At 25.6% G+C, this 12,343-nt stretch overlaps 2 protein-coding genes across 8 annotated transcripts in view; one reads left to right on the plus strand and one right to left on the minus strand.

The window, feature by feature from the left end:
- Positions 1-4,463, plus strand: part of LOC130666745 (CREB-regulated transcription coactivator 1-like) — a 41,756-nt gene extending 37,293 nt beyond the window's left edge. For all 7 annotated transcript variants that reach the window (XM_057467993.1, XM_057467990.1, XM_057467992.1 and 4 more), the window contains one exon: positions 83-4,463. In XM_057467993.1, the coding sequence (XP_057323976.1) occupies positions 83-285 (203 nt within the window). In that variant the 3' untranslated portion in view covers positions 286-4,463. The remainder of the gene's footprint in view (positions 1-82) is intronic.
- Positions 4,464-7,800: 3,337 nt separating this feature from the next.
- Positions 7,801-12,169, minus strand: LOC130666751 (uncharacterized protein PF3D7_1120000-like). Its single transcript, XM_057468003.1, has 4 exons — positions 10,148-12,169; positions 9,187-10,033; positions 8,872-9,114; positions 7,801-8,300 (listed from the first exon to the last, which is right to left on the minus strand). The coding sequence occupies exons 1-4, from the start codon at positions 10,231-10,233 to the stop codon at positions 8,073-8,075; spliced, it is 1,404 nt and encodes a 467-aa protein (XP_057323986.1). The 5' UTR covers positions 10,234-12,169; the 3' UTR covers positions 7,801-8,072.
- Between the last annotated feature and the right edge of the window lie 174 nt (positions 12,170-12,343).

Genomic DNA, 12,343 nt, shown 5'->3' on the forward strand with positions numbered 1-12,343 from the left:
GTCCATTTGATTATTAATTTATAAAAAATCAAAGCTGACAATCAATACTGAGCAATAATAATAACAATGAATAATTTAATAGATTTCTCGGGCACTGATGACTTAACGAAGGATCTCGGGTCATCGATATCCAGTGACTTTGATCCAGACCTGTTTGCCTCGGATGAAGCTCTGAGACAGGGCTTAGGACCGATCGACCTGGACGGCTTGCAGATGCTCACTGATCCTGACACGGTGATATCTGACGCAAATGCCGAAGATCACTTTAGATTAGATTGTCTCTAAAACTATAAGATTTATTATTAATGAGAGATTTTATTGTAATGACCGTAGCAGGCGTGAGAGAGTGAAAAATATTACTTAATATTTAATAATCGAGACAGAGACCCAATCGACTGCGGATTAAGTGTTCGACGTTATTTAGGATTAATGTAACTCTTCTGATGTCTTAGATAATTAAGACACATTGACATGCACGATTTTAAATTATGATAATAATAATAATAATTATGACGATCATGTTTAAAAATATATTTGAAAAAGTTATGAAAGTGAAATAAACCCCGGACGTTACTTAAGTGTTGAGCTTCCAACGAGCCGCTTTTATTTTTTACATCTCAAGATTACTCTCAACTACTTCTCGTTCTCGTTTTTTTTTTTTTAATTATTATTATTATTATTATTATTATAATTATTATTACCGCCACAATTTATATCCACACTCTTTTGAAATATATATTAATCTCTGTCTCTGCAAGCTCATTCTCTATTTCGTAAAAATACAGCCGGTAGTTGGAAGCTACACCAAGTAGTCATCGCATGTCGACTGTGTCATTCGTGATAAAACAAAAATTAATTTAAAAAAAAAAATAATAATAATAAAATACAATTATACATATAAATATACAAAAAAAATAACTAATTATGCGTCGTCGTTTTTTGAAGACTATGATTAAAAAAAAAAAAAAATAATACGGAAAATTTATCAACCTGTTTTTATCTTTATTTTTTACTATTTTGTATATTGTATCATACATATATATGATCTCTGAAAAGCACAAAAAACAGAAAGCAAGGACAAACAATAACAAAAACTAATAATAATTATAATAAATATATAGAGAGTGATGTGTTAATTATTTGTATACATGCTTTAATTTTTACGCGGATATATATTAAATGTATATCTCAGTGATTGAGCCCTATATCGTGTAATAGAGAGTAGGTAGAAGTATATAGAAATTTCACGAAGGTTCAACTAGAAGAGACTCGGTTGTATATCGTAATGACTCGTCTAGGGACTTGTTATAATGTATAATAATAATAGATTATAATATATGTTAACGGAACTGATGTTGGAACGACAGAGTATAGGGTTATTCAACGACAAATCAACATCATCGTTTTAATAGTCAATAAATTTAAATTATTTAAATTCATTTTTTTATATCACTCTGCTGATTGCAATTTTTTTTTTTATTTGTTACCGCATTAATTATTATAAATTAAAATACATTTAATTTGAATTCATGTCCAGATCAATTTAATAAGATGACGAATTCATAGAAAAGTGGACAGTAAATTCAAATTTAGAATTTAATTTTGATTATAAACTGGACGTTTTGTCCCTTTATTGGGACTTCTTCAGCAACTAAAACAAGTTGTCATAAATATTTTTTTTTCGAATTATGACGTATGGTAAAAGACCTAGTACCTGATCAAGGAACTAGTACCCGATCTAGGAACTAGGTCTTTTACTTTACACGGAGAAATTATTCCTGTTAGCAGCTGCTGCTGCCCTGTTATGACAAAAGGACGTATCTCGAGATACGCTGTTTTGTCGTAACAAAGCTAAAAAGTTTTATTTAGTGTCACTTAATAATAGGGTATCATCAAAATTTTACTAATTTAATTAATTATGCCAATAATATTGATCAAATGTGCGTATAAAAGAAATGAAAAAAAAAACGTATCTTTTTTGCATTGGAAATTAAATTCTTCGAGTTAAAGCATTTTGTCATAACAATCTCATCTATTTATCAAAATAAGCATTAGTACCTTACGATACAAAAAAACGTATCTCGAGTTACAACGTTTTGTCATAACAGAAATTAATTTTTCTGTTAAATTGCACTCAAATTCTGTTAAAACTTTAAATGCTATTTTCTCGAAATTGTAATTTTTGAGATACGTCGTTTTGTCATAACAGGGCAACATGATGTCCACCTGACGGAAATTTAAATAAACGCTTAGAAAAATTACTATGACCATAGTAAAATTTAAAATGGTTACAGTAATTTGCTGTTAATTTCTTTTACTATGGCCGTAATAATTTTTGTATGCTTATTTAAATTTTTATCAGGTGACCAACATGGCCTGGATTTACTATGGCACCATACCATTACAAACAGGAACAATTTATCCGTGTAAAGTAAAAGACCTAGTTCTCTGATCGGGTCTTAGGTATTTTATCTTACACGGAAAAAAATGAACTATATAAATTGAGAATTACAAGTAATATAATGATAAAGTGATCAGTAAATACCATCATTCTAAATAGTAATTTTTTCGTTTATGATTCAAACGTGAATAATTACAGGATAAGTATGAAAATTTATTGTCTATGTAAGAAAAATTATTATTTGAACTTTAAAAATCGTAACTGATACTTAAAAAATAGACGACACGTATTATAAAATTTACTATTTGAATGTTAAAATTTCCCATATTGACAACCGGGTTCCGGGTTATAATTTCAAATAGTAATTTTTTTTCCGTGTACGTCATAATTTGAAAAATAGTAAATATTAATAATAAAAATTTATTTTAGTTACTAAAGTCCCAATAAAGGGACGAAAAGTCGAACTTATGGTCAAAGAAATTCTAAATTTGAATTTACTGTCCACCTCCTTATGAATTTATCATGTCATAAATTAAAATAATAATTACAACTTTGAAAAATATTATTGGATGGATACGATTATAATCGAAAACACCTTCATTACACTGTGATATACTTCTTGTTGTTGTCTGCATATCATTTTAAACCGTTAAACGCTTTCGCGTTTCAATAATAAAAAAAAACTAATAATAACAACAATAATATTAATAATAATAATTATAATATCGAAGCTAATATTTAAATAAATCATAATTACAAGGCTAAAAATTATGTGTCAATTGGTAATAAATTAATATTTGTTAAAAAAAAATATTTATAAATTTTATAAGAGAGTCGCGCAAATTATAAAGATAGATGTTTTGTAAATTTAAATAGATATTATATTTGTATTTTATTGTTTATTTACAGCAGATTTATTATTCAAAAGAGAGATCTATGATATATAAAGAGATCTGATAAAAAGATTGTACTTATTGATACGTCGTTTTAAATTTAAATGTTAAATCTCATACGTTTGTTCTATGGAAGAGTCTTATGGTAATAATATATAAAATATTAATAAATAAATTAAGTAATTAAATAATAAAATAATAAATAAATAGTTGAATTATAAATAAAAATAATAGATTAAAAATTTATAACAGATAAAATAAATTAAAGGCACGTAGATGCTCTCGCCTGTACCCTCCGTAATTGTCAATTCTTTTTTGAAAGTAATATGCTGTACTTTATATACACAGATAGTTAATCAAAACGTTAAGATACATCATTCAAATAAATATTTTAAATTATATTATTAACGATAATTATTAACAGAGTAATTAACAAGTGTAAGATAAATTTTAAATTTATGTTTATTACTAATAATTTTATTTTATATAAATTATATGAGAGATTTATGCGTGACAATTTTATCCTCGAAATTTTGAAAAATATTCAATTTATAATGGCCCGTTTATAAAATATGTTCGCGCTTATGGGGGAGAAGGGGTCGCGGGTCTAAGAAAATTTGACGTTCGCAGATCAAAAAATGTTGAAAATTTTTCTCTCGGTTTTCAAATTTATTTTCTTGTTACGATAAAATCTCATTTCATATTTTTGGACATAAATATTTCTATTTATATAATTTCGTCATTATGGGAGGGGGGTTTATTTGTAACGCAATTTTGATAGGGGGGTCGCAGAAATTGTGACGGGGGTGAAATTTTGCGTGACATTTTATAAACGGCCACTAAATTACCATTTTTTTTTTTTTTTAAGCAAACAATAGGATAGAGGTACCGTTTTTGGCCACTTGGAAAATTTTAATAAAATAATTTGTAATGTACGCAGTGACATAATTAATTTTTTTTAATTCATTCAAAGACATTTTAATTACTACGTTAGAATAAAAATTTTTTTATTAATTAAAATGGATTATTAAATGTCCAAAAATGGAGCAGTGGCCAAAAATGATCTTCTACCCTAATTAAAATAATAAATGAGAGCATCTTTAGTTGCCCATTGAATTAGTGGAAAATTACGTTCATTCAATAGTTCTTCTCATTGATAAAAAAACAAATCCGTCGAATTATTGTAATACTGTCAGCCGTAAAACGTTAGTATATTTATATATATAAATAAATATTTGGTTAATTATAAAAATATCTGAGCTGAAGACAGTGTTCGTACTTAAAAAATTAAATAAAAGCTTATCTGTACTCCGTTTTTTTTTTAACTCGGTATCTTACAACAACAACAATAATAATAACAATAACAATTGTAATTTAAACAACGAGCAAGAAGGAAATGTATTTATGTATTATGTAATTTCTTTGACTTGTCGCTTATTAATGTCTATCGGAAATATCTTACGTTTATGTTTTTACTGGAGTAATTTTTGTAAATTAACTTAATGAGCACTTTGTTAATTCATCAATTATTTTTTTTTTTTTTTATAATAGATCTGCGGTACGTTGAGAGATATTTGCAATCATTGAACAGTAAAAAAGTGTACATGTAACATGTGCGCTTGTAATTAATTGTTTTTGCTTGAATAAGAATTTAGATTAATGGTAAAAAAAATATGTGTGAGAATGCATACGAGTCACGAAACACTAGTCTCATTGTTTTCTTTTTTCTTTTTTATATGTATATTTTTTATTACTTATTGATAATTTTTATAATTTAAATAATGAATTGTTTGTTGAGGGAGAGACAGTCATATAAAAAGACAATTAGGGCAATAAAAGAGCGATTTATAAATTTTAGAATAAAGTTTACGGGCGAGTGGATGAAATAATTAATTAGCTATTGGATGTTGAGTAATTGCGTGAGAGTTAATTATAAATATTATTGATTATTAATTATGATAATTTTAGACAAGCAGATGAAGGTGTAATTAAATTGTACATAGCGAATATTAGGTGTCGTATACATTTATATTAAGAAAAAAATTAATACAGTTTAAAAGGTAAATTATTATGAGATTAAAAAAAAACAATTTGGAGATTTTTTAATTTTTTAAAATTAATTATTTGAGAGATTGGTTCGTTTTTATTAAATAAATAAATAATCGCGCATCCCGCGTACTCACGTAATCTTTTATTAATCAACGAATAAATTTTTAAATAAAAATAAAAATAAAAAAAAATAATTAAGAATTTTTCTTACACTAATTAATGAATTTTTGATGTCAGTAGCGATGCAATAATTTACAGATTTAATTATCGTTACTATAAAATAAACAATAAATAATGAGACTTTATAAAATGAAATTTAAAAAATTCAAATCTCAATTATATAGATTTATAAAATTACATTTATGCATAATAATTAATCAATTAAATTATAAATTTAATTGGATAAATAAAATTTTAATTATTATATGCCTCGAAATTTTGAATTTTGAAAGCGTAATTGTTCTACATTTGTCATTTAAATAAAACTAGCTCTCTAATTAATACAAAAAAAAAATACATATAAATCATCTCTTTTTTAATTATTTCTTTTTTTCTATACCGAGTGGATGAAGATGAAAAAAATTAATATTAATAATTAATAAAAATAAAATTTAAAAACATGATACTGAAATTAGCTGTCTGATAATTTTTGAATTTTTCTGAAACCACAAATTGAAAAAAAAAAATACTTCAAAAAAATGCACATGTAGTTTTTAAAATTTTCTACATGTGCAATACACAAGGGTGTTTAAAAAAAAAAAAATTTTTTTTTTTAATTTTTTAGCTCATAAACCAATCAACGGATTCTTATGCACAACAAATGTTTTTGTAGGAAATTGAACTCTCTACAAAAAAAGTCTCTTATCATTTTTTGATAAATCTTAATGTTCAAAAGTTATTTAAGCTTCAAGTCAAATTTATAGTAAATTTTGAGATTTTTTTACTTTTCCGGCGAAACTATCAGTTTTATCAAAAAATATCATAGGAACTTTTTTGTAGATAATTTTATTCCTTACAAATTATTACGAATAAAATTTTTCGAAATTCTGCGTTATTTTAAAGTTATTTCCATTTCAATGTCAATCTCTTAAAAAAATAGATTCCTGATTAATTTTAAGAGCTTGACATTGAAATGAAAATAAATTGAAAACAATGCGGAATTTCGAAAAATTTTATTCGTAATAATTTGTAAGGAATAAAATTATCTACAAAAAAGTTTCTATGACATTTTGTAATAAGACTGACAGTTTCGCCGGAAAAGTGAAAAGATCTCAAAATTTACTATAAATTTCACTTGAGGCTAAATAACTTTTGAACAGTGGGATTTATCGAAAAATGATAAGAGACTTTTTTTGTAGAGCGTTCAATTCCCTACACAACTTTTATTGCGCATAAAAATCCATTGAGTGGTCTGTAAGCTAGAAAATTCTAAAAAAAAAAAAAATTTTTCCTATGTTATTTAAATGGAAAATAGAAAAATGGATTGAGGCAAACTTTAATATTATTATTAAGAGCTCGGATTGGCACCAAAATTTTTATTTTCAAGTATACTTTCAATTTTTGCATACCAAAAAAAAATTTGTTTTTTCTGAAACGCCCTAATGTGCATATTTTTATTTTATTTTTTTTTTAATTAAAGTGTTGATAAAAAAATTCAAAAATTGTTAATTGTCTGCTGACTTGAAGATCATTAAAATATTAATGAATATTAATTATAATTAATAAAAAAACGTTGTAAATAATGGTCTCTTATGGATTGTATATGATGATTTATATTAGATTTATTGTAATCGCTCGAACACAGAAAGAATACTAATAGAAAAATAATAATATATATATAAAAAAAAAAAAATTAACGTACGACAATTCTAAATGCGCACAAATATGAAAAAGAGGAGTAAAGAGAAGAAAAAAAACTATTCAATTTAAAAAAAAAATCTAACAAAATAAATGGTCGATATTTAAATTAATGATGAGTCTTCTTCGTGTTTCTTCGTGAAAAAATGACCATAGCTCCAAATCTCAACTGTATAAATAAAAAGACCTCTTTTTAGTCATAATAATATTAATATTAATATTAATAAATTATTTAAAAATTTGCGTCTAGTGAGAGTTGATAAAAAAAAAGAAAATAAATAAATTGACATCGAAGTGAGACGAGAAGTTTGTCGTTTATTTAATTGTTTGTTTTTTATAATTAATTATTATTATTATTTTTAATTGTTCTCCAGCACAATGGAGTTTATTGTACGATTATTTAATTAATTAATTAATTAATTAATTAATTATAAAATTAATGATAAGATACGTTAGAGATTAAATGTTTTTTTTTAGAAAATTTTGTAAATAATCAGGTTCTATTAAATTGTCATTATATCGAAATAATATATATACATATATATATTTCTTTATGTTTACTATTACCTTTAATTATTATTTATTTAATTTTTTTGTACTTTAATATTGTAATTAATTTTTTTTACATTGTTTAATTAAAGAGAAGATTGTCATTTTTAATTAATAAATATTGTGAGACAACTCTATAAAATTTATTTAATTTTTTTTTATGTTATCCAGTAATTTATTGTTAAATTTTAAACTAAATATCAGTAATTGTTACTAAAATAAATTTAATTAATAAAGTTGTCTCACTGATAATATAAATCTTCTTATATAAATATAAGTGTACTAAATTAATGTTATTATTTGTGACTAGTATTGATAAGTAATCATGATTTGTATCGCTTTATTCTTTTGTAACGATTAAGTGCATCGGCTGGATCGTTTGGAAACCCGCCGAATGATTCTTTGTATTCAGATGCTATTGGCGCATTGTCTTGCGAGTTGAGTACATCCAGTCCATCATCCGACTCAGCTTCTGCATTTGAATTTTTATTGTCAACGGTATCTACGGACCTCTCGTCTCTCTCTACAGTATCCCATCTATTATACTGTCTCTGATAAAATTTAAATATAATGAATAATCTTGACTGATCGAGGCCATTCTCAGACAGTGTCTCCCACTTTGAAAATTTTAAATTACTCCTGTCATCGTATCAAAATTTTATGCGACTGAATTCAGCCGACGTTTAATAATTTTTGGATTTTTTTAAAAACGATAAATTGAAAAAAAAATTTTTTTTAATTGCACCTAGGGTCTGGTTAATTTTCTACAGGTGCGTATTTTTACTTGTGGTTTTTTTGTAGTTGGTTAGAAAAAAATCCGAAAATTAGTAATCGTCTGATAACTTCAGAATCCGAAATTTTATCGATTAATTAAAACAAAAAAAATTAAAGCATTAATTAGCAAAAGAAAAATTCAAATTTTCAAATTTCGTAGGGTAAAATTTGTTGAAAAAATTTCTTCCAACTCCTAATTGATAACAACTGTAATTTTTTTAAAATTCTATATCTCGGCGAAATTGTTATTTTTTTAATTAATACTTTAATTTGACAGCTGAGTAATTGGATATTTTAAAAAAGTGGAGGCACTGTCTGAGAAAGGCCTTAACATTAAATCGAAATTACTTTGTGCAGATGTTTGGGTCTATCTCTCTCCTTAATTTTATGAGCATTAGCTTTTTTATGCGCCTGTTTATTTCTTTTTCCGCGACTTAAATTCCCAACAGATAATTTTAATTTATTATCTTTATTACTGACACTTTTCTTGACAACTTTGTTATCATGTTTGTTTTTATGTAACGTGTCTTTTTTAGATTTTGATTTCTCATGATGACTCGTCTTTCGCTTCTCTCTCAATGAATTTTTTATCTAGATCATTATTTCATACTCACATTAATATCACATATATTTCATTAATTAAAAAAAAACTTATCAACTTACCTTTGATTCAGAAGTGATAAGATTTGAATCAAGATCTTGATTATTTTTAATTGAAATATTTTCAGACACAGATTTTTTTATTTTTTTAATTCCCGCGTGTCTTTTAAATTTATTTTTACCTTCAGCACCAGCTGATCTTTTTTTTACACTTTTTTCTGCGTCATTACGGGCGCATTTGCCCGTGTAAAGATTTTTTATCTCTTCAAATTTATCATTACTCTTTCCAATTTCATTATTTCTTTTTTCAAAGTCAATCTGGTCCTTAAAATTTTTTTTAATCGCCTCTATTTTACTTCCAAGTTCATCTTCGGGATTATTAATTTGACTTTTGTCATCCGAAATCATTCGTCTTTCTTTCGGAACCGAAAAATCAAAATTTTTACTGTCAACTTTACTTTTAATTGTCGTGCTGATGTCTTCCCGCTTCTTTATATTTTGATTGTGACGATCAGCAGGAGGACTGTCGATCTCATAAGTATCGACTTCTATTTTAACCAACCGCGGATTAGATATCATCTTTGAATCATCATTTTGTCTGTTAACTCGGGATGACTTGTATCGGTTTTTCAAACTGACGATTTCATTTTCGATTTTCCGCTGGAGTTCCTCCAATTCTGTTTTCGTAACCTCGAGCTCTGCTTGTCTTTTCAAAACCTCGCGGTCTTCTCTGTCACGTTTTTTACGTAACAGATTTTTCTTACCATCACTATGATTTATTTTATTAATTTTCTTTTCATTTTCTTTTCCCTCTACGTCATCATACAAATTTTCGTTTATTTCTCTGGGATTTTTTTTATGTCCGAAAAATTTTTCATGAGTCGTCAGCGATTTCAAACTTTTTTTCGACCTTCAAAAATTGATAAATAAAACAATTTGATTTTTTAATTACTCACAAAAAATTAACTTGAATAAATAGTCTAACATATGTATATAAATATATATATATATATATATTTTTTACCTCAAGTTGTCAGTCAAACATCCATGGAAATTAAGACTTAAAATCACTAAAATAATAATTAAATAGAAGGCTATATTATTTTTCATTGTATTTCAATGACCATTGACCACTTAAACATTTTTATTAGCCAATTGTTAATGTAATAGAGACCTCGATTTATAAAATAAATAAATACTATTGTATATTTTCATATTTAATTGGTTTTTCAGTAGACAGAAGTGGCAAAACAATAGAAGTTTGATTGGAAAAAGTGACACTCTGATAATTATATTTATTTATAACTGAAGTAAGTAATTTATTAAATAAATATTCAATTTTAATTTTTTATATATTTTTATATGTATATATAAATCTATAACTTTATACAAATTTAATAAGCTCGATTTTACTTAACAATTTTTAACAAATTATATTTTATTTATATATATTTATATTTATAGAAGATAAAAGACCAAATTAATAAAAATTTGGAGTATGTTAGACATTATAATTTATTTAATATCAATAAATTGGTTTTTGTTACGTAGATTTTGAACGGGTTTCAAAATTGGCGCGTGATCGGCTAAATAATTTAGGGCTGGTTTTTAAATCCAGAATCAAATTATTAGCGCCAAGTATTTTTATATAAAGCAGAGAAATTGTCTAACAATTGTATGGACAGTATCAAAAAATTCACCACCGGTTATCTATAATTGTTTTAATAATTGGGTCTTTTATCTTACGTAGAGTAGCAGTACCATTTGTAGCCACTGCTCTTTTTTTTTCAAAAACTTGCAATGTAATAGTGGTAAAATTTTTTGAAATGTCCCAAGTAGCACACTTGCTTTTGTGAAATCTATAAGATATCAATTTTTAGGCAACTTTTTGCTGTATTCATAGGCATCATGTTGACAAAACGATCAGAAATTTATGTCACCGAAAAATATCTACTTGAAAGACTTGACCAAGTGACGACAAAATGTAAATTACAAATACTGGTAAGTAAGTCATCTAAACGACTTTTTAATTGACATTGTATTTTTAAAAGACATCTTTAAGTTGCTCTGTGCTACTTGGGGTCCAAATCTGGCCCTGAAGTGGTCAAAAGTGGTACCTTCCCTGATTAAACAACTGAATTCGACCGAATTAAAAATTTTAATTCTGTTATATTCTGTCGAATTCTGCAAAACAGAATTAAACTGAATTGAAAATTTGAATTTGAATTAAACAGAATAAAACCGATTTAAAAATTTCAAATTCGTTTTAATTCAGTTTAATTCGGATTCAGAACCAGAAATTGGAGAATTATTTTCGAATTAATCAGAATTAAACCGAATAGAATTATTTAAATTCGTTTTAATTTGAACAGATTCTGGTTTTCCTACCGAATTAGACAGAATTCATTTTTAAGTTAGGTACCGAATTAACAGAATTTATCTGAATTAAATAGAATTCAAATTTTAATTCTGTTTAATTCGATCGAATTCAGTTGCTTAATCAGGTTTACCCTAGTTCAATACATGACAATAATTTTTTAATTTAATCTCTTATATGTATCTCCAGTATACACATCCGAGCATAGGATCTCTAGATAATCCAGTTTTTTGATCCGAGATTTACATATATATCAGGATCTATGATATATTTTATATATATAATCCCAGATTAAAAACTCAAATTCAAAAATTCAAATCAGGTATAATCGGGAATTCTCGATTGACTTTCAATTGGAAAAATTATCGATAAATGATTTTCCTATTGAGTTCGATTGAAAAAATAAAGATTTTTTTTTTATTGAAATTCAACTGATCGAATCTGATAGAATTTAAATCAAATTCAATCGGAGTTTTTAATGCGGGATTTCTTAATCGCGGATTTAAAAACTGGGCCTTGTCCCCAAAAATTAGATCGATGTTGAACATTCGATAAACTCGAAGTGTTTCATGATCTTAAATAAATAAATTAAATTAACTAATTATTAATATTTATTAATAAATTACAATTATTTCGCTTAATTATCTCGTCTATTCAAAAATATAATCAGTAAATTACATTAATTTCCTTAACTATTAATAATTTTTCTAATTCCTAATCGAAATTTTTAAATAAATGATCTTATATATTGTATACTAATATATAAATATATTTTAATTATTTAATTATCTTAACTTGTACTCTAGTGTTAGAAGGCAGTGGGTTCAAATAAGAAGGAGTAAA

Source organism: Microplitis mediator, chromosome 4 (assembly GCF_029852145.1).
Source record: "Microplitis mediator isolate UGA2020A chromosome 4, iyMicMedi2.1, whole genome shotgun sequence".
In the NCBI taxonomy this organism is placed as follows: Eukaryota; Metazoa; Arthropoda; class Insecta; order Hymenoptera; family Braconidae; genus Microplitis; species Microplitis mediator.